The following is a 22,067-nucleotide window of genomic DNA, read 5'->3' on the forward strand; positions in this document are numbered from 1 at the left end:
GGGTCTTGACCCGAAACGTCACCCATTCCTTCTCTCCAGAGATGCTGCCTGTCCCGCTGAGTTACTCCAGCTTTTTGTGTCTACCTCTGGTTTAAACCAGCACCTGCAGGTTCTTCCTGGACAATGATGGTTAGAGCCATGGTGGAAGGTAAACGAAAGGGTTTTATACACTCACATCATGAACCGAACGGCTGTTACATGAACTGCAGAGGGAGTTTTATGTTGCCATTCATCTGAAACGTGAAGTAACGGATTGGACTGCAGGCTCTGCAGCTCGAGTGCAAGGGCCATTTCAGCTGCTTGTGCTTTTTTTACTGAAAGATTTTTAACGTTTTATTAGTCTGGTGTTTTCCTGGATTCCTGGACCCAGGCTTGGCACAGCATGGATCTTTTCATGATTGGTAAATTTTCTTCCCTTGCTTCCAGAACTCATTACAGATGTTCAAAGGGTGTCTCTTATATTTTTATCATGACTTTCTTGTCCTCTAACTGAAATAGTTATTTTAATCCCGAGAAAAATAAACACTGAAGTGTGAAAGGGAGGTTCGCTAATTGAACCCTGCCTGCCTTATTTGTTTATTTTGTACGACTTTTAAATACAGAGACCCTCAGCTTGCCAGCCCAGAACCACCTGCATTTATCCGTTACTTTCTGCAGACCCTAGTCAATCATGGTCCATAATTTATTGCTAGATTACAACAGCAGATGTCTATCTTGCTGAGATTCTCCAGCACCTGTACTCAGGCAATTGCTACCTCGATCCTTTGCCTGGTTAGATCTGTTTGTGTATAGTAAGAATTTTTATTGAACTTTACGCAAAAGGAATTTCACTGTACCTAAGTACATGTGACAATAAAGTACCCTTGAATCACTGAACACAGCACAGAAACAGGCACAGGCCCTTCGGCTCACTGCAGAGAGAGATTGCTGAAAATCTACTGGTAGTTTCATGGCAGCATGGCGGCCAAAAATAAATTATAATATTAAATCAAAGTGCTTACAACGGATTTGTAAAATAGATGGTTTCTTTGATACATATGGGGGGGGGGGGCAATATGTGGAATTTATTCCCACAGAAGGCTCTGGAGGCCAAGTCAATGGATATTTTTAAGGAGGAGATTGACAGATTCTTGATTAGTACGGGTGTCAGGCGTTATGGGGAGAAGGCAGGAGAATTGGGTTAAGAGAGAAAGATAGATCAGCCATGATTGAATGGCAGAGTATACTTGATGGGCAAATGGCCTAATAACTTATGAACTTGTATGTTGGATTTGCAGTATTAACTCAGTGTAAATGAGTGCAAATTAATTGATAGAAGACAGGAAATTACAGCACAGGATCAGGCCCTTCAGCCCACAATGCCTGTGCTCAACACCATGCCAAGTTAAACTCATTTCATCTGCCTGCACATGATCCATATCCCTTCCTACACTGCATTAAAAGCTCTTAAACACCACTATGGTACCTGCCTCCTCCACTGCCCCTGGCAGCGCATTCCAAGCCCCCACCACTGTGTGTAAAACAAAACTTGCCCTGCACATCGCCTTTAAACTTTGCCCCTCTCATCTTAAAGCTATACCCTCTAGTCGTTGACATTTCTACCCTGGGGGAAATGGTTCTGATGTCTATACGATCCGTGTCTTTCATAATTTTTCTCCTTTTCCCCTCCCCTGTGCCCCAGATGGACCTACACCCATTTCCCCCCTCCCCCCTCCCCCCTCCATCTATTCCTTTGGCTTCACAATGTGTACCTCTTCTATCCTTCCTCACATCTTTTGTCTTTTCATCAATGGCCTTGGTTCAACCATCTGCCCATCACAAACCTTCCTCACCTGATCCCCCCCATCACTTTGGAGAACAACTCGTAGACATGTTAGTTAGTTCATGTTGGCATTGCACTAACACTGCAGAATAAAATAACACTAAATCCTCTCAGATTCATAAGAATATTAATTGCATATCAGAAAAAATAGCTTAGAATTTCTTTGGAGAATGTTTTATGTATCAAGTGCTGTATATCATTTCAGCAATTTAATTTTACAAAATATTTTTCAACACTTGATGAAAACTTCCCCGAAGCAATAAAAAGTCAGTAATCAAAGAATAAGATTTTCGGGGAACTTTTTGTAGAGTAGCTGTTACATTAGAAAGGATTTGGAGATTTAATTTTTTCTGATGATTTGAAATCTGACATATACATGCCAATAAAAAGAAACGTTAAGACTTTAAAGCTGTTATTTCTTTGTAACCTAAAGGAAAAGAAAACTGTTTTGAGAACACTGAAATTAATACCTTCACTTTACAACTTAAAAAAGAACCCGACTGACTGTTGGTGGCAGATTCCGGTGCTCACATTCCCATTACACTTACTCTTGGGAAAGTATAAACACTGTTTCATACAGAATATTATTAACCTGAGGCTCTATGAGGCGCTGGTCAGACCACATTTGGAATATTGTGAGCAATTTTGGGCCCCATATCTGAGGAAGGATGTGCTGGCTCTGGAGAGGGTCCAGTGGAGGTTTATGAGAATGATCCCAGGAATGAGTGGGTTAACCTATGATGAGTGTTTGACAGCACTGGGTCTCTACTCACTGGAGTTTAGAAGGATGAGGGGGGACCTCACTGAATCTTACCAAATTGTGAAAGTACTGGATAGAGTGGATGTGGAGAGGATGTTTCCACTAGTGAGAGAGTCTAGGACCAGAGGCCACAGCCTCAGAAATAAAGAAAGTTCCTTCAGGAAGGAGATGGAGGAATTTCTTTAGTCATAGGGTGGTGAATCTGTGGAATTCATTGCCACAGAGGGTTGTGGAGGCCAACAATGCACATTTTTAAGGCAGAGATTCTTGATTAGTATGGATGTCAGGGATTATGGGGAGAAGGCACGAGAATGGGGTTAAGAGGGAAAGATAGATCAGCGAGGATTGAATGGCAGTGTAGACTCGATGGGCCGAATGGCCTAATTCTGCTCTGATCACTTATGAACCTTCCACCAATGCCCTGGTTTTACTGAATGGCTGGCAATCATCATGGCAACAACAGGTAGGCCAAGCAATACCTAATAACACTACAAGCGATGACCATCTTTACAAATCATTTGTGCATTACTGCACAGCACTTTAACCTCCCCTGACAAACAATTTGTCCCTCAAATGAGGATATTAATTTAGTTTTGTACACCATGGTGCCAGGCTTTCCAGCCCACTGAGTCCACGCCGACCATTGATCACCCGTTCACACTTGTTCTACGTTGTCGTACGCACTGCACTCGGGGTAATTTACACAGGGTCAATTACCCTACAAACCCACATGTTTTTGGGAAGCGGGAGGAAACCAGAGCACCCGGACGAAACCCACGTGGTCACAGGGAAAAGGTACAAACTCCACACAGGCTGCACCTGAGGTCAGAATCTAACCCGGGTTTCTGGCGCTGCGAGGCAGTGGCTCTACCTGCTGTGCCGGTCAGCTGTGCCGGTCAGCTGTGCCGGTCAGCTGTGCCGGTCAGCTGTGCCGGTCAGCTGTGCCGGTCAGCTGTGCCGGTCAGCTGTGCCGGTCAGCTGTGCCGGTCAGCTGTGCCGGTCAGCTGTGCCGGTCAGCTGTGCCGGTCAGCTGTGCCGGTCAGCTGTGCCGGTCAGCTGTGCCGGTCAGCTGTGCCAATTTTGATGTGAATGTAATTAATTCGTTAAATCTTTTTGTAATCGTATTTCCTTCTATTTACTAATTAAAATTATTAAACAAAAGCAAGCGCGATCACATAATTCAATAGCTAATTCATTATATTCACGTCAAGTACATTTTTGTTCAAAACCTTTTTAGAGTTGCTTTTAACAGAAGGAGAATTCTCTTCCAAAATAAGACCTTTAATTATGTGATTTTGTACTGAATTTCCTCCCAATTTTCTGTTCTCCATTTGGCACGGACTCTTGATGGGTTACAGTTCTACAGGTGTTGGCAGCCCTTCAATACCTCAGAGGTGGTCATTCATTCATCATGTGCATGTTTGATGTTCGTGGCAAAAGTCAACAAAGTTCACACATATTTCTCAATGAAGTTCAATCTGTTCCTCATTTGATATCTACTTTGCAACAGGGATCAATGGGCAGCTGTCAGGAGAAACTCAAGACGATGGTCTCTTCCCAAACAAGTCTCACAGAGCTGGAATCCATTATGATTCAGACTACGATAATTATTAAACCCATGGATTTCTCAATGACATACCTTATTATTGCCAAATATATATAAGAATTGAACTATCACAATTACTAAATGCCAATTACGTTCCATTATTATTGCTTTTCTCGATTCACAGTCAGAATGAGTGAACGTTTGATCTGAAGTCACAAAACGCTGGAGTAACAGGGCACATCTCACAGCATCTCACAAGAACATGGACTGATGATGTTTTGAGATGGGACCCTTCTTCCCAACCCAAACTGTCACCTATCCATGTTCTCCAGAGATCCTGCCTGACCCGCCGAGTTACTCCAGCACGTTGGGTCTTTTTTTGTAAACTAGCATCTGCAATCCCTAGATGAGGGGATGGAGGAACTTGGTGACAGGGGCAGGGCAAGTGGAAAGAAAGAAGTGCACAGGGGAGGTGGAAGAAACTGAGTAGATGAAAGGGGACTGTTATCTGAAATTGGAGAATTCAATGTTCATGAGTTAGGTTGTTGGCTACCCAAGCAGAATTATATTTATGTATAGTAGATCTGATCTGTTCGGATGGCATGCAAAACAAAGCTATTCTCTGTACCTCAGTAATGCGATAATAATACACCTGAATCAAAACTTAGTGAAATGCTGTTCCTCCAGTTTGTGTGTGGCCTCAGTCTGGCAATGGGGCAGATCCAACACAGAAATGTCAGCGTGGGAATGTGAAGGGAAGTTAAAATGGGTAGCAACCGGGATATCCAGCAGGCCTGAGTAGACGGAGCATAAGTATTTGCCAAAATGATTGCCTGGTCTACACTTGGTCCCTCCGATGTAGAGGAGGTCACATCAAGAGCACTGAATGCAACAGACAAGATTGGAGGAGGTGCAGGTAACCCTCTGTCTCACCTGGAATTAGCACTGGAAGCCTTCAATAAATAATCCAAAGGAACTGTTACCACCAAATGGTTAGTTAAAATAGAGTAACAGACTAATCTAAAAACTTAACCAAATTATTTCACTGCAGTGGCCTTTTGAGATTAGTGAAACAATATTTGATTACTTCAAATTACATGCAGCATATCTTGTGTCATTCAGGAATTTGCTTATTTATATGAGAATTACTGTCTTCCAATAACCACCAGAACTGAAGCGAATGGTGCCAGGTGATGTAGTAATTATTGGCCGCTGGTGTGGAGAAAGTGAATGATTTACTTAGATTGTATTAAGTATCAAATTAGATCAACAAACTGCACTTAAATCAGTACCACTTCTGGCTAAACATCAATAACCTTTCTGCCTTAATTGTGGCACTCTGCACGAACATGGTTAAGTGATATTTGCCTGCAAATGACAGAAAACGAAAAGGGAAAAGCAAAAAGTACATTATGTAAGTAAATGTATTATTTTAAAAACTGTGAATTTGATCCCCTGCGTGCTGAAGTTTCCACAAACACTGCCTAATCTGCTAACGGTCACTTGGCATTTTCTATTTGCAATCCATTGCAGTATTTATTCCCAAAATTAATTTATTGAAAGTGAACTATATATTCAAAAGATGCCCACACCTTTATTAAAAAATAAGTTAATTTCAGGTAAAATTATTGATTTTCTGTACTAATAAGACACTTCCTCCACACTACGCAAAACAGTCCAGCTGAGCAAAAATGCTCCAGATGATAAATTTTGAGATATAATCTTTAATTTAAACCTCCTTTCTCTAATTTTATGCACTCATTAAATTTTCACTTTCAACCGGGCCAAATGACTGAAAGATACAGCTTAGGGAGAATGTGCAAACTCCACACAGACAGCACTCGAGTTCAGGATTGAACCCACGTCGCAGTGTGTGAGACAGCAGCTCTTCCAGCTGCACCACTGTGGAAGACTGGTGAGCAAGTACAACGTCCAGAAATAAAAAACAACATCCAGAAACTAAAGACACCCAAGCCATTGACACATAGCACCATGTTATCTATTTAAAGTTGTACATTAATGTGGGTGAAGTATAACTTGCATACCCACCCAGTTATACCACAGAATTCCGAAAGGACAAACAAGAACTACATGCCATCTTAAAGTATAAAATCCCCTCCCTCCAAAAACCTTAAGAACAACACTTAAAAATAAAAAATATCTTCCAAACACTACACACTATATCTTTGTCTAAATAAGGAATGCATTTCAGAAGTTATTCATAAGCTGTAAAGCACTCTCGGACAACCGGAGGAAAAGGGATGGTCGTACGTGAATGTGTGATTTTTTTTCTCCACACATGCTACACAACAAATAGTTTTACATTTTCATATAAAGCATTTTGGGACTTGTGCATTGGTTTTATCCTCAAGTTATTCTGGCATAATACAACTCAACATATACTTCTAAAACAGAACCAATCGACTGAAAAGGTTAGCAGAAAACCTCATCACTTTGAGTGCATGTAGTAATATCAGTGCGCAAATATAGAGGATTTGAATCACTATTCAAAGCAATGGTATTTATGGCATCAATTTCCAAGCAGTTTAGTATTGGAAACAACTAGAGCTGTAGAACGTTACATAATAAATGTCTCCACGGGGAACAGGTGAAGGGTTTGAAGTACGCTAAAACTAAAATGCCTCACCAAATTAGAATCTGATATTATTATCAGTAAAACAGGCTGGAAAGCCACCCAGATCTATACTCTTGATCAGGTTTTACAATAGGCTCCTCCCAGCCCTTTCAGCTAAATCCATCAACGCGTTCTACTACCGCTCTCCCTCTCTCATCCTCAAGATTCTATTGAGCATCCATTAACTTGGTATCATATTCAACATTTTCTGGACACATTCAAAACAACTCCAGATAACAAAGTTTCTCTTAGAGTTCCATGTGAAATTTATCAACAACTAGATTAAACTTCTTCATGTGAGTTTAGAGTTCTGCTTTGGATCCTCTCTCATCATAATGACCAGAATGTTATATCATATGGTGTAATCACAACATTTAAAAAGATTTATTTCTTCGGATAATAGTTTAAGAATCTAACACTGACAGGTACAAAGATGTGTTATAACAAATAAAGATAGGAAATAAAATTCTCTTAACCTCAAACCAACTTGAAGTATCTCAAAGCTGAGGATACCGTGGCTATAAGAAAACAAGTAGTTTGAAAAATCTTCACTTTTAAAAAGGCACCTGTGCTTGGAAAGCCAGAAACCAATTTTTTGAGAGATATTTCCAGCCAATAAGCACCATTGAAGTCTGAAGAAGGATTATAGACAATAGACAATAGGTGCAGGAGTAGGCCATTCGGCCCTTCGAGCCAGCACCGCCATTCAATGTGATCATGGCTGATCATTCTCAATCAGTACCCCGTTCCTGCCTTCTCCCCATACCCCCTGACTCCGCTATCCTTAAGAGCTCTATCCAGCGCTCTCTTGAATGCATTCAGAGAATTGGCCTCCACTGCCTTCTGAGGCAGAGAATTCCACAGATTCACAACTCTCTGGCTGAAAAAGTTGTACGTCCCCTGTTCCTAACTTGACACCATTCAAATAATAATCTGCCTTCCTATTCTTACCACCAAAGTTGATAACCTCACACTTATCCACATTAAACTGCATCTGCCATGCATCCACCCACTCACACAACCTGTCCAAGTCACCCTGCAACCTCATAGCATCTTCCTCACAGTTCATACTGCCACCTAGCTTTGTATCATCGGCAAATTTGCTAATGGTACTTTTAATCCCTTCATCCAAGTCATTGATGTATATTGTAAATAGCTGCGGTCCCAACACTGAGCCTTGCGGTACCCCACTAGTCACTGCCTGCCATTCTGAAAGGGACCCATTTATCCCCACTCTTTGCTTTCTGTCTGTCAACCAACTTTCTATCCATGTCAGTACCCTACCTCCAATACCATGTGCTCTAATTTTGCCCACCAATCTCCTATGTGGGACCTTGTCGAAGGCTTTCTGAAAGTCGAGGTACACCACATCCACCGGCTCTCCCCTGTCAATTTTCCTAGTTACATCCTCAAAAAATTCCAGTAGATTAGTCAAGCACGATTTTGTCCTTCGTAAATCCATGCTGACTCGGAACGATCCTGTTACTGCTATCCAAATGCTCCGCAATTTCGTCCTTTATAATTGACTCCAGCATCTTCCCCACCACTGATGTCAGACTAACTGGTCTATAATTTCCCATTTTCTCTCTCCCTCCTTTCTTGAAAAGTGGGATAACATTAGCTACGCTCCAATCCACAGGAACTGACCCGGAATCTATAGAACATTGTAAAATAATCACTAATGCGTCCACAATTTCTAGAGCCACCTCCTTAAGCACCCTGGGATGCAGACCATCAGGCCCTGGGGATTTATCAGCCTCGAGTCCCATCAGTCTACCCAAAACTTTTTCCTGCCTAATGTGGATTTCCTCCAGTTCCTCTGTCACCCTAGGATCTCTGGCCACTAGAACATCTGGGAGATTGTTTGTATCCTCCTCAGTGAAGACAGATCCAAAGTACCGGTTCAACTCTTCTGCCATTTCCTTGTTCCCCATAATAAATTCCCCTGCTTCTGTCTTCAAGGGACCCACATTTGCCTTGACTATTTTTTTCCTCTTCACATACCTAAAAAAGCTTTTACTATCCTCCTTTATATTATTGGCTAGTTTACCCTCGTACCTCATCTTATCTCCCCGTATTGCCTTTTTAGTTATCTTCTGTTGCTCTTTAAAAGAGTCCCAATCCTCTGGCTTTCCACTCTTCTTTGCTATGTTATACTTCTTCCCTTTTATTTTTATGTTGTCCTTGACTTCCCTTGTCAGCCACGGGTGCCTCTTACTCCCCTTAGAATCTTTCCTCCTCTTTGGGATATATTGATCCTGCAACTTCTGCATTATTCCCAGGAATACCTGCCATTGCTGTTCCACAGTCTTCCCTGCTAGGGCCTCCTTCCAGTCAATTTTGGCCAACTCCTGCCTCATGCCTCTGTAATCCCCTTTGCTATACTGTAATACTGACACCTCCGATTTTCCCTTCTCCCTCTCCATTTGTAGAGTAAAACTTATCATATTGTGGTCACTGCCTCCTAATGGCTCATTTACCTCGAGTCCCCTTATCAGGTCAGGTTCATTACATAACACTAAATCCAGAATTGCCTTCTTCCTGGTAGGCTCCAGTACAAGCTGTTCTAAGAATCCATCTCGGAGGCACTCCACAAACTCTCTTTCCTGGGGTCCATTACCAACCTGATTTTTCCATTCTACCTGCATGTTGAAATCTCCCATGACCACCACAGCATTACATTTGTGACATGCCAATTTTAGCTCCTGATTCAACTTGCACCCTATGTCGAGGCTACTGTTTGGGGGCCTGTAGATGACTCCCATTAGAGTCTTTTTACCCTTACAATTCCTCATCTCTATCCATTCTGGAATGAAACATCATCCATTCTTTTTCCCCAGTGATGCTGCCTGACCCACTGAATTAAGCCAGCACTTTATGTCTATCTTCTAACATTAAAGCATAGTTCCTTTTTCTAGTATTCTAACAGAGAAGACAAAAAGGGTAGTCATTTTGTATCAAGCATAACTCTTTGACATGAAGCAACCAAGCCCACAGGGTATAATTTATGAACATGTTAATTTACTTCTATTCTTTTACTTTCTTTCATTATAGCTCAAACTGATCACAGAATATTTTGATCATTAAAGTTTAACTAGTACTTTGGATTTCCTCACTGCCAATGCCAATTTTCATTCTTTTAACAATATTACATTTTTTATTATGTTACTGCAAGTTATTTCAACCAATTAAACCATTCTCAATTCTCAAATGCTTCCCAAATCCTTGTCTGCCTATCTAGTTTTATTATCTTTCAGGCTTCAATAAACCAGCATGGAATCAGACTAACAGGGTTTTGTGCCCAGCGCAGAAAAGAGGAATGTGGTCTGAATTAGAGCACTTCTTCAAAAAGAGTCTTCAAAAGGAGGAACAGCACCTCATATTGCACATACAGCTTACAGCCCAACAATATGAACATAGAATTCTCCAATTCCCCTCCCTCACCCATTCTACCTCCCCACCCTTTCTTTCACCTCCCATTCCCACCTCCCCCACCTGTGCTCCACCTGGACTAGCATCTGTTGCTCCCCTCCCATCCGCCTTCCACCTGCATTCCTTCCTCTAGCTTTACAATTCACAGCTTCTACAATCCTTATCTCACACCTTTTATCTTTTCATCTCTGGCTTTTGTCCTACCATCTGCCTTTTAAACACCCCACCCCCCCTCACCCATGTATCCACCCATCACTTGCCAGGTTTTGCCTGCCCCTCCTTTCTTCCAGCTTCCTTTCCCTACCCCCAACGCAATCAGTGAAGAAGGGCCCCGACCCAACACGGTACCTGTCCATGTTCTCCACAGATGCTGCCTGACCCGCTGAGTTACTCCAGCACTCTGTGAAACGTCACCTATCCATGTTCTCCACAGATGCTGCCGGACCCACTGAGTTACTCCAGCACTCTGTGTCTTTTATTTCAAAAGGAAACTCGTCAGCATGCAAAGGGTGACAAAAACATGAAACATTCACAAATGGCTACATCAATTATTAATTTAAATCCAAGGCTGACAATTGTTGTTATCCAAAGATATTCAGGGATATTTTGTAAAGGCAGTTGTACATTTAGTCAAAGGTCAGCCATCATCTCATTAAACGCAATCGAACCTTGAACAGCTTAACGGCCCACTCACACCCTTATCTTTTCCAATGGGTTTAAGTGGATTGGCACATGCCTAACATTATAAGCCAAGTTTCAGCAGTCTGCCTAAATAATGCAAAAATGGGCAAGCTGTACATTAGCCGGATAACTCACGTGAACTTTAATACAATCAATGTAACGAGACATCTGCATTTTACTGTGAAAGTGCTTTGCCACCATGTTGTGCAAGTTCCAAGAAACCTGGAACTCTTCACCTCATGTTTCTGACACAGCTGCTAGTGGTGCAAGACGGTGAGCTCCTTGTCTCCAGCAAATCGGGAACAATACTTCTTTGCCAGTAACATTGCATCATACTGGTAATGAACACAATCTACTGTTTACCTTCTTTTTAATCCATCCAGTAGAACCACTTGACTGTGAAGTGCAATTTCTACTGGGCAGGTTTCCCCACATGGCACATCTAGATTGCACACAAACTTTAGATGTGGAAAATAAGACAAGAAAAACAAAGAACAAGGATGAGATTGACGTTCAGTGAGCAGAGATGTGGCTAAAATCCTCACCTTTGTCATGGTGTAAATTGTACAAAGTACTGGAATACACAGGTGTTGAGTTAAATCAGTAAGGTGATGTAGAGGTCTGACTTACATTGCTCCATCAAGGGTTGAAATTCCACCTCGGTGCTTAAAGATCCTGTAACAGATCCTGGCTTTGCACTGTGATTGAATTTGCTGGGCATGAGTCAACTAGTTTTCACTGTATTTCTTTAATTCTCTAATAAATATTAATCAAAGGAAAATTAAATACGAGTATGTCAGGAGTCAACAATGATGCTTCATAATCATCTGATTTTTATGAGATGCTTACACCAACATCCGTAAGCAACATTGGAACAAAAAGGGCCAAGATAGTTGACCATAGGAACTACAGCGCAAGTCTAAATCTGTGGGAGAAATACTGATTAATTTAATTCCACATGGAATTTGAGTTGAGTTATTCTTGGACTTGATCAACCACCGGGCATATCACAATGAATGCATAAAAAAAGGTCGACATCTTTCAATGTCGCAAGTAGATTCCAGATCAGACACGTCAATTTATCCTGAGGCATCCGCTGTTAAAAACGTAATGCTGCTTCTTCCTTATGGGATTCAGCACGTCGACCAACTGGGACTCCTTTATTCACGGGTTCCATGAATCATCAATACGCCAACAAATTGAATGACTCCTAGTAACCCTGACACTCAGTTGGTACTGAACAAATTAATCTTAAATCCCATTGATATATTTACATGGAAAACTCCAAGCAAATACAAAGTTAAAAGTAAATGAATTATATATAAATATATAAGTTGTAGGTAGTGTGGATAGTTGCCTAAAGATACGGTGGGACATAGATCAGCTAGAATAGAAACCTTGAAACATAGAAAATAGGTGCAGGAGTAGGCCATTCGGCCCTTCAAGCCAGCACCGTCATTCAATATAATCATGGATGATCATCCAAAATCAGTAACCCCTTCCGGCTTTTTCCCCCATATCCCTTGATTCCTTTAGCCCTAAAAGGTAAATCTAACTCTCTCTTGAACACATCCAGAGAATTGGCCTCCACTGCCTTCTGTGGCAGAGAATTCCACAGATGCACAACTCTCTGGGTGAAAAAGTTTTTTCTCATCTCAGTCCTAAATGCTACCCCTTATTCTTAAACTGCGACCCCTGGTTCTGGACTCCCCCAACATCGGGAACATTTTAACTGCATCTGCCCTGTCCAATCCTCTAAGAATTTTATATGTTTCTATCAGATCCCCCAATGTTGGGCAGCGTGGTGGCTGATGGAATTTAATCCGCACTGGTGTGAGTGTAATGTATTATGGGTCATCTAATACTGACTGCACATACACAGTGAGTGTAGAAACAAGGAACTGCAGACGCTGGTTCACACAAAGGACACAAAGTGCTGGAGCAACTCATCCTAGCATCCCTGGAGAGCATGGGTGGCAGGATTCTTCGAAGAGGTGAGGTACAGAAGGATCTTGCGGTGCAAGCTCACAGCTCATTGAAAATCGCATCATGCATGGATAGTGAAGTTGTTTAGTTTGAGCAAAACAAAGTGCTGGAAGAACTCAGCAGGTTAGGCAGCATCTGTGGAGGGAAACAATCAAGATGACGTTTTGGGTCGGGATCTTTGTTCAGGCTATGTCTCCAAGGCATTCAGCTTGCTTGCCCACATAGGTAGGGATATTGAGTATAAGAGTTGGAACATCATGCTGTAGCTATGCAAAGCATTGGTTGGGTCACACTTGGAATATTGATGCAGTTCTGGTCACTGTACAATAGTAAGGCTATGGTAACACTAGAAAGAATACAGACTGTATTCACCAGTGTGTTACGTTAGTTACAAAGAGAGATTTGATAGGCCAGGATTGCTCTCAGCAAAGCACAAGAGACTGAGGGGTGAACTTGTCGAGGTTTACAAAATTATGAGGTACATAGATAAATTAAATGGTTAGACGTTTTCTAAGGATAGGGGAGTCTGAAACTAGAGGGGAAACATTTGGAAAAGGAATCGAGGAGGGGGGTGGGTATATGAAACGAGCTGCCAGAGGAGATGGTAGAGGCAGGAATAATCATAGCACTTCAAAAGCATTTGTACAGGTATATTTGTCATTAGTTGATGTACAATTAGTTATCATTAGTTGGTATATGTATAGGAATTGAGTGATACGAGCAGAAAAATTGATTTAGCGTAGATTAGCATCTTAGTTGGAATGGGTGAATTGGGCCAAAGGCCTGTTTTGTGCTGCATGATTCTATGACTCTAACTAAAATTAAGAGATACTCCGAGGGAAAAGTCTCAGTCAGAATTAATCAAAGATCAACAATTAAATGCCCATAAAATTAGATTAATTGGCAGGGTCTCTTATTTTATCTGGAATCTTTCATTTTGAATCTATTAAAGTACCCATTTTACAATGGTCTTGATAGTGATTTTGCCTGGATATTAAATTATCTTGTTCACTCTACAGATGCCAGCAATTACTACATTTGTTGCAGATGTAAAGTTGTTTGCCTTTTGGCAAAGGCAGTTTCCTCGGGATGCCATGGAAGTGATAGCCATAATTTGCTGAATTCCAAAAGCCAAGTCCAATGTACTAATAAGAGAACTGAATAACACATCTGTTTGTGGAATCAAAATCAGAGAAAAACAATGATGGGTGCTGCAGGAGGAGAGGATACGCTGGTGAGGCATATTTGGCACAGGGGCATTCTCTATTCAAGGAGACAGAGAAAATACCTGGACATATATTTTTTCTGATTCTTACACTAATCTTGGAGCAACTTCATATTGTAACCAACAATTTTAATTTTCCTTCAGAATTACCTTATTGCACAGATTAAGCACTACTGCTCACTTAAGTTTAACAACTGTCAAGAGTACTATGGCACAATTTGAGTACTGTACTGAAAATTGCTTTGTGGGGATGTTGCCTATATAGAACACAGAACAGTACAACACAGGTAAGGGCCCTTTGAGCTACAATGTCTGTCCCGAACATGATGCCAAGGAAAACTAATCTAGTCTGCCTGCAGATAATCCATATCCCTCAATTCCAAGAGTGTTTTACTGCAATATGTCCCAAAACAGAACAATGAAATATTCCCTGTAGGTCCACGTGTCTATGTAAAAGCCTCTAAAATGCCACTATCGTATCTGCCTCTAAAGGAAAACAAAATCTATGCAGAAATCTCTTGGCTCTATTCCAAAGTCGGTTGTACAAAAGAATTTAGATCATTAAACTACTAAAATCTAATATGAAGGTTAGAAGTCATAAATCATTGGCTATTTGGTGGAATCTCTTACCCTCTTTTGCTCCTTGATATATTTGACCATATCCTCCCTGATTTTTTCAACTGTCATCTCCACAGCTTTCTTACTTTTACTTCTTTCTTCATTTACAGTTTCTCTTATGGCTTCCTGGTGGGGTGAAAAAAAAGGGAATTAATCACCCAGAAATTGTTATGGCAATAATCTCATCTCCCCACACTTAAACATGGTAAATACATTTGAGAATTGCTGTTATCATAGTAGCACAAATGGCAACTGAGCTGAAAAGACTGGAGATTGTAATATCTCAAATCATTTCAACTAGAGTTATGTCACATACAAGACAAATATATTCCTGGTATTAAACAGAACATAGCCAACCTATCTGGAGAATTGTGCCCAGTTCACAGTTAGTTCTCTGAGGCTCCTTGCTTTCCATTGTGAAAAATTAAGAAACCACAGAGGACAAATCTACAGAAAAGTAGTTTAAAAGTCATTTTGAACAGGAGACAGTGTCCAGTCACCATAACTAATTGGAAAATAATTGGAAATGCCCCGAAGTGCTTGGTAAAGTACTGAATCACAGGCTGTTAAAGTCTAAGCGGTTAAGGTAAAATATGGACAGAGCACAGAAAAACAATGTTTTATTTTGGGTTTGAGGACTGTCTGAAATGTACCATGAGGATTACTACTGGCTCTCACAAGGCAAATGGGACCAGCTTCAATGGTGCATCTTAGCCAACATAGACAAGTTGGGCCGCAGGGCTTGTTCCCATGCTGCATGACTCTATGACTTGCAACAAGAGCTGAGATAAAGCCTTGGTACCTCACCAATGTGTAGCATTTGACATTTTTGTTCCCCTGAAGTTTTCTTGTTAGTTCAGTTGAGAGATTATTTGTGGTTTTTAGGTCAGTGCTCAGCATAATCTCTAGTGTGCAAGAGATGATGGTGCAGCTTTGATATTGTCCTGAATGTTTCATCTGTGGAATTCTCTGCCTCAGAACGCAGTGGAGACCAATTCTCTGAATGCATTCAAGAGAGAGCTAGATAGAGCTCTTAAGGACAGCAGAGTCAGGGGGTATGGGGAGAAGGCAGGAACGGGGTACTGATTGAGAATGATCAGCCATGATCACATTGAATGGCGGTGCTGGCTCAAAGGGCCGAATGGCCTCCTCCTGCACCTATTGTCTGTGGTTGCATCTCCTGATGTGGCTGACTAGGCCTTGACAGGCAGACCCTCCCACAGCTCTCACAGGTGAGGTTGTCTCTGGCTGTTGTATTGGTTCTGTCTTCACTAAGGAAGACATAAATAATCTGCCGGAAATAGCAGGGGACCGGGGGTCAAATGAGATGGAGGAACTGAGTGAAATCCAGGTTAGTCGGGAAGTGGTGTTAGGTAAATTGAATGGATTAAAGGCCGATAAATCCCCAGGGCCAGATAGGCTGCATCCCAGAGTGCTTAAGGAGGTAGCCCCAGAAATAGTGGATGCATTAGTGATAATTTTTCAAAACTCTTTGGATTCTGGAGTAGTTCCTGAGGATTGGAGGGTAGCTAATGTAATCCCACTTTTCAAAAAGGGAGGGAGAGAGAAAACGGGGAATTACAGACCAGTTAGTCTAACATCGGTAGTGGGGAAAAAGCTAGAGTCAGTTATTAAAGATGGGATAGCAGCACATTTGGAAAGTGGTGAAATCATTGGACAAAGTCAGCATGGATTTATGAAAGGTTAATCATGTCTGACGAATCTTATAGAATTTTTCGAGGATGTAACTAGTAGAGTGGATAAGGGAGAACCAGTGGATGTGTTATATCTGGACTTCCAGAAGGCTTTCGACAAGGTCCCACATAAGAGATTAGTATGCAAACGTAAAGCACACGGTATTGTGGGTTCAGTATTGATGTGGATAGAGAACTGGCTGGCAGACAGGAAGCAAAGAGTAGGAATAAACGGGTCCTTTTCAGAATGGCAGGCAGTGACTAGTGGGGTACCGCAAGGCTCAGTGCTGGGACCCCAGCTATTTACAATATATATTAATGATTTGGACGAGAGAATTGAATGCAACATCTCCAAGTTTGCGGATGACACGAAGCTGGGGGGCAGTGTTAGCTGTGAGGAGGATGCTAGGAGGCTGCAACGTGACTTGGATAGGTTAGGTGAGTGGGCAAAGGCATGGCAGATGCAGTATAATGTGGATAAAAGTGAGGTTATCCACTTTGGTGGCAAGAACAGGAAAGCAGACTATTATCTGAATGGTGGCCGATTAGGAGAAGGGGAGATGCAACGAGACCTGGGTGTCGTGGTACACCAGTCATTGAAAGTAGGCATGCAGGTGCAGCAGGCAGTGAAGAAAGTGAATGGTATGTTGGCATTCATAGCGAGGGGATTTGAGTATAGGAGCAGGGAGGTTCTGGTGCAGTTGTACAGGGCATTGGTGAGACCACACCTGGAGTATTGCGTACAGTTTTGGTCTCCTAATCTGAGGAAAGACATTCTTGCCATAGAGGGAGTACAGAGAAGGTTCACCAGATTGATTCCTGGGATGGCAGGACTTTCATATGAAGAAAGACTGGATAGACTCGGCTTGTACTCGCTGGAATTTAGAAGATTGAGGGGGGATCTTATAGAAACTTACAAAATTCTTAAGGGGTTGGACAGGCTAGATGCAGGAAGATTGTTCCCGATGTTGGGAAAGTCCAGAACAAGGGGTCACAGTTTAAGGATAAGGGGGAAGTCTTTTAGGACCGAGATGAGAAAGTTTTTTTTCACACAGAGAGTGGTGAATCTGTGGAATTCTCTGCCACAGAAGGTAGTTGAGGCCAGTTCATTGGCTATACTTAAGAGGGAGTTAGATGTGGCCCTTGTGGCTAAAGGGATCAGGGGGTATGGAGAGAAGGCAGGTACGGGATACTGAGTTGGATGATCAGCCATGATCATATTGAATGGCGGTGCAGGCTCGAAGGGCCGAATGGCCTACTCCTGCATCTATGTTTCTATGTTTCTATGTATTGGGGAAATGTTGCTGTTGCCATTGACCAATTTGCGGTGTTGACGCCTGGCCTTCAAGGTCTTGAACCTCATGCTGTGGTGGTGCGTCATTCCCACCTGGAGGTCCTCTCTCCACCTCCCCAGTCCTCAGCAGTTGCTTCCCAGGTGTCAGTGCCGAGGTTAACATTTTCCATATCTCTTTTACTTGTAAAGCAGCTGAGATCTTCCTCTTGGCCTCCATGCAATGGCGATCTCCCCGTATAGCACATCTTTGGGTTTGCGTCCATTTCCCATCCTGCGGACGTGTCCAAGCCACCAGAGGCACTTCTGCTTGAGGATCGCAGGGTTGCTGGGCATGTTGGGCAGGGAGAGGACAGATTCATTTGTGCCACAAAATTCTCAGGATGTGTTGAAGACAGCAGAAAAGAAAATTATTCAGAGTCCGCTGTTGATGTAGGTAAGTTGTCCAAGCCTTACTGCTGTTCAGTAACGTGCTGTCTTGTTCTTGATTGTCAGTTTCCTGTTCTTCCATGCCCGCGTAGTCAGATATTTTAAAGAAACGTTTCCATCAACTTTTGGACTTTGCAAAGCAGATTCAGAAACAGCTTCTTCTCCTCTGTTATCTGGCCTTTGAACAGTCCTTCTTCCATAAGCTAGGGTACTGTCCAATTCACCTCTACCTCATTGTGGACATTGACTTGTGTTTATGGAACTGATACGCTACAATGCTGAGAACTAGATTCTGCACTCTATAACTTCTCCCTTGCTCTACCTACTGTACTCGAGTTTGGCTTGATGCTACCAATCTATAGTATGGTCTGATCTAATCGGATAGCTTGCAAAACCAAGTTTTCACTGTATCTACACCTAAACTAATCAACATTGGGAATTATAATTGCAGACTAGTACCAATTATTTCTTCACAAAACCTTCCTTTCCTTCCGTGTAACTGCAAATTCCCATTCTTTATCCTCCCTCTTCTGTGTGCGCTTCACTCTTCCAGTCTCTAAGAGCTCCATCATGCCACTGAGCAGCTCCTTCCATGACCAAGTAGGAATGGTTGGTAGTTATGGAAGTGTGAGGCAGCTGCAGCTGGCTTATAAAAAGCTGGATAGATGAACATGTAAATTCAGCATCACCAACAATTATTACTGGCGTAGAGTTCTATCAGCAGATAGAAATAAAAATCAAACGTTCAGGTAAGCCTCCATAGTGTCTATTGTTTCAAGTGGTAATCAATATTGAAAAGATCAAGCTCTTACCTTCTTGCCAGCTCTGTCATTCACTAAGCAAGTTTAATGAGGCAGAATTGGGTCCAATTCTGTCTGCTTTGAATATCCACACTTACAAAGATAAATGCCTGTTTCATAAACCACCAGGTGGGAATTAATAGAACAAGTTTGTTCTTTTGTGGTATGCAGTGTTTTAGCATTGATATAATGGATGGGATATTAGGGCTGAGGACTGCCGTGACTCAAAGGTATAAATGCAGGCAGATGCGAGAGTGGGGTTTAACAGGCTTTTAGATAGGCGCATGGATATGCAGGGAATGGGGAGAGGGTATGGATCATGTGCAGGCAGAGGAGATTACTTTATCTTGGCATCATGTTTGGCACAGACATTATGGGTCGAATGGCCTGTTCCTGTGATGTGCTTTTCTATGGTGACACAGGAAACTGCAGATGCTGGTTTACAAAAAAAAGATATAACATGCTGGAGTAACTCAGTAGGTAAGGTAGCAAATGACGGATGAAAGCACTAAAATTATAGGCCCGACCTGAAATGTCACTATCTATATTCTTCAGAAATGCTGCATGTCCTGCTGACTTACTCCAGCACTTTGTGTCTATACTTTTCTGTTTTAAGTAAATGGGAAAAGATTATATTGAGATGCATCTGCACATTTTTGTTTTGCAAATCACTGCTCAAACACTGAGCTTGCTCAGTAACTCTGAGCTCTAGCCACTCAACATTTACATTATCTGCTTCTTTCTTTTTCTTTTTGACAGAATGCACAATTTCACATATTCCCACGTAAGAGTCTCTTTCCAGTGGACACAAGGAATTGCAGATGCTGGAACCTCTATTTCCTACTGTTTGCCCTCTTACTTGGCCCTTTTCAAGCCTCTTTGTGGCCTTCTCTGTCACCTTTCCTACTTGCGTTTCAACCTTGTGTCATCAGCAGTTAGCCACGATAATGTTAGTGCTTTCATCCAAGTCATTTACATAAATGGTAACAAGATCGGGTGCAGGCTTCAATCCCTGTGGCACACCGCTCATTGCATCTAGCCAGCCAGTAAAAGACCCATAAACAAATGACGCACAAGCAGTTCCAGATTGGAAAGGCCTTGAATGTGCCTACTTCATACTTCACCTGGCTTTTGTTCCTCTCCTCTTGCAATGCCTCCTGGATGGCTTGCTCCAACCTTTCTTGGTCCTTGCCACGCTCAATTTCCCATAGTTCTCTTTTCTCCATCTGGATCCTTTCCATCCTTTCCCTCTCCACTTGCACAGCTTTCAAAACAGCCTCAGTAATGATTTCCTTTTCTGCCTGTGTTAACAGACCATTGTTCAAACGGGATTTTAAGAAGAAAAAAAATCAAAAGATATTTAAACCAAATATAATACCACATAAAAATCCATGGCCATATACTAAATAAAAGATCAGAGAAACTAACAAATGTTGTGTGTTGAAAAATGATTAAGTCTGCCAACTTCAACAGGAATTGGATTACAAAGCTGGAAGCACATGCTTCAGAAATATTGTTGTCCTTGCTATTACAGCATTCCTTGCCAATAATGCAAATTTTTCTTGTTACAATATTGTTACAGTGGCAATGTTTGGAAAATGGCTGCCATTGGCAACCACAGATGGTCTACAATTTCAAGGGAAGAATAAATCTTCAAAGGACTACAGAAAACAGATGACAACAATACTGTAACATCGAATAAAAATTAAAATAAAGTTGACATTTTTTCTGATTAATCGCCACTTTATATATAATTGACTTTCTTCTGATGCATGTAATTGACTAGCAAGGTTCCAAATGTAATGATGTTATTTAATGACAACCAACATGCACACAACAATAATTGTCCTCAGTTATGTTACCCATTGTTCTCACTAAAATAGGTTCATGTTTATTATTGTAACTTGTACCGAGGTACAGTGAAAAGCTTTGATTTGCATGCTATCCAATCAAATCAGATAATACTACACATAAATACAATCAAACCAATCTCAAGTACAATGGATAGAGTGAAGGAATCGATAGAGAACAGAATATAGTTATTAAAGGGAAAATTATTGGAACATTTAGAAATGGTGCTAGATTTACATGGAAAGGAGATGTACAAGAGAAGGGTGATTGTGTCGGATGATGGTACATCTGCCTCGTGGACCAGCAAGCAAAGAATCGCTACGCTGCTCTCCACTCTTGCAATATTGCGTCTTGTCATTGGGTACATCTACAAGAACAGATCACTTGGTGACACATAGAAACATAGAAAATTGGTGCAGGAGGAGGCCATTCGGCCCTTTGAGCCAGCACCGCCATTCATTGGGATCATGGCTGATCGTCCCCAATCAATAACCCGTGCCTGCCTTCTCCCCATATCCCTTGATTCCACTAGCCCCTAGAGCTCTATCGAACTCTCTCTTAAATCCATCCAGTGATTTGGCTTCCACTGCCCTCTGTGGCAGAGAATTCCACAAATTCACAACTCTCTGGGTGAAAAGGTTTTTTCTCACCTCAGTTTTAAATGGCCTCCCCTTTATTCTAAGACTGTGGCCCCTGGTTCTGGACTCGCCCAACATTGGGAACATTATTCCTGCATCTAGCTTGTCCAGTCCTTTTATAATTTTATATGTTTCTATAAGATCCCCTCAAATCCTTCTAAACTCCAGTGAATACAAACCTAGTCTTTTCAATCTTTCCTCATATGTCAGTCCCGCCATCCCAGGGATCAATCTCGTGAACCTACGCTGCACTGCCTCAATTACAAGGATGTCCTTCCTCAAATTAGGAGACCAAAACTGTACACAATACTCCAGATGTGGTCTTACCAGGGCCCTATACAACTGCAGAATAACCTCTTTACTCCTATACTGAAATCCTCTTGTTATGAAGGCCAACATTCCCTTAGCTTTCTTCACTGCCTGCTGTACCTGCACGCCAACTTTCAGTGACTGGTGTACAAGGACACCCAGGTCTCGCTGCACCTCCCCCTTACCTAACCTAACTCCATTGAGATAATAATCTGCCTCCTTGTTTCTGCCGCCAAAGTGGATAACTTCACATTTATCTATATTATACTGCATCTGCCACGCATCTGCCCACTCACTCAACCTGTCCAGGTCACCCTGCAACCTCCTAACATCCTCTTCAAAGTTTACAC

General features: G+C 41.9%; 1 protein-coding gene across 12 annotated transcripts in view; it reads right to left on the minus strand.

Annotated features, from left to right (window-relative positions):
- The window catches only part of LOC144603477 (coiled-coil domain-containing protein 91-like), a 106,347-nt gene that overhangs the window by 12,156 nt on the left and 72,124 nt on the right, over nt 1–22,067 (minus strand). For all 12 annotated transcript variants that reach the window (XM_078416707.1, XM_078416712.1, XM_078416706.1 and 9 more), the window contains 2 exons: nt 20,044–20,220; nt 14,718–14,831 (listed from right to left, as the gene is read on the minus strand). In XM_078416707.1, coding sequence (XP_078272833.1) covers nt 14,718–14,831; nt 20,044–20,220 — 291 coding nt within the window. The remainder of the gene's footprint in view (nt 1–14,717; nt 14,832–20,043; nt 20,221–22,067) is intronic.

This window comes from Rhinoraja longicauda, chromosome 20 (genome assembly GCF_053455715.1).
Source record: "Rhinoraja longicauda isolate Sanriku21f chromosome 20, sRhiLon1.1, whole genome shotgun sequence".
Classification (NCBI taxonomy): Eukaryota; Metazoa; Chordata; class Chondrichthyes; order Rajiformes; family Arhynchobatidae; genus Rhinoraja; species Rhinoraja longicauda.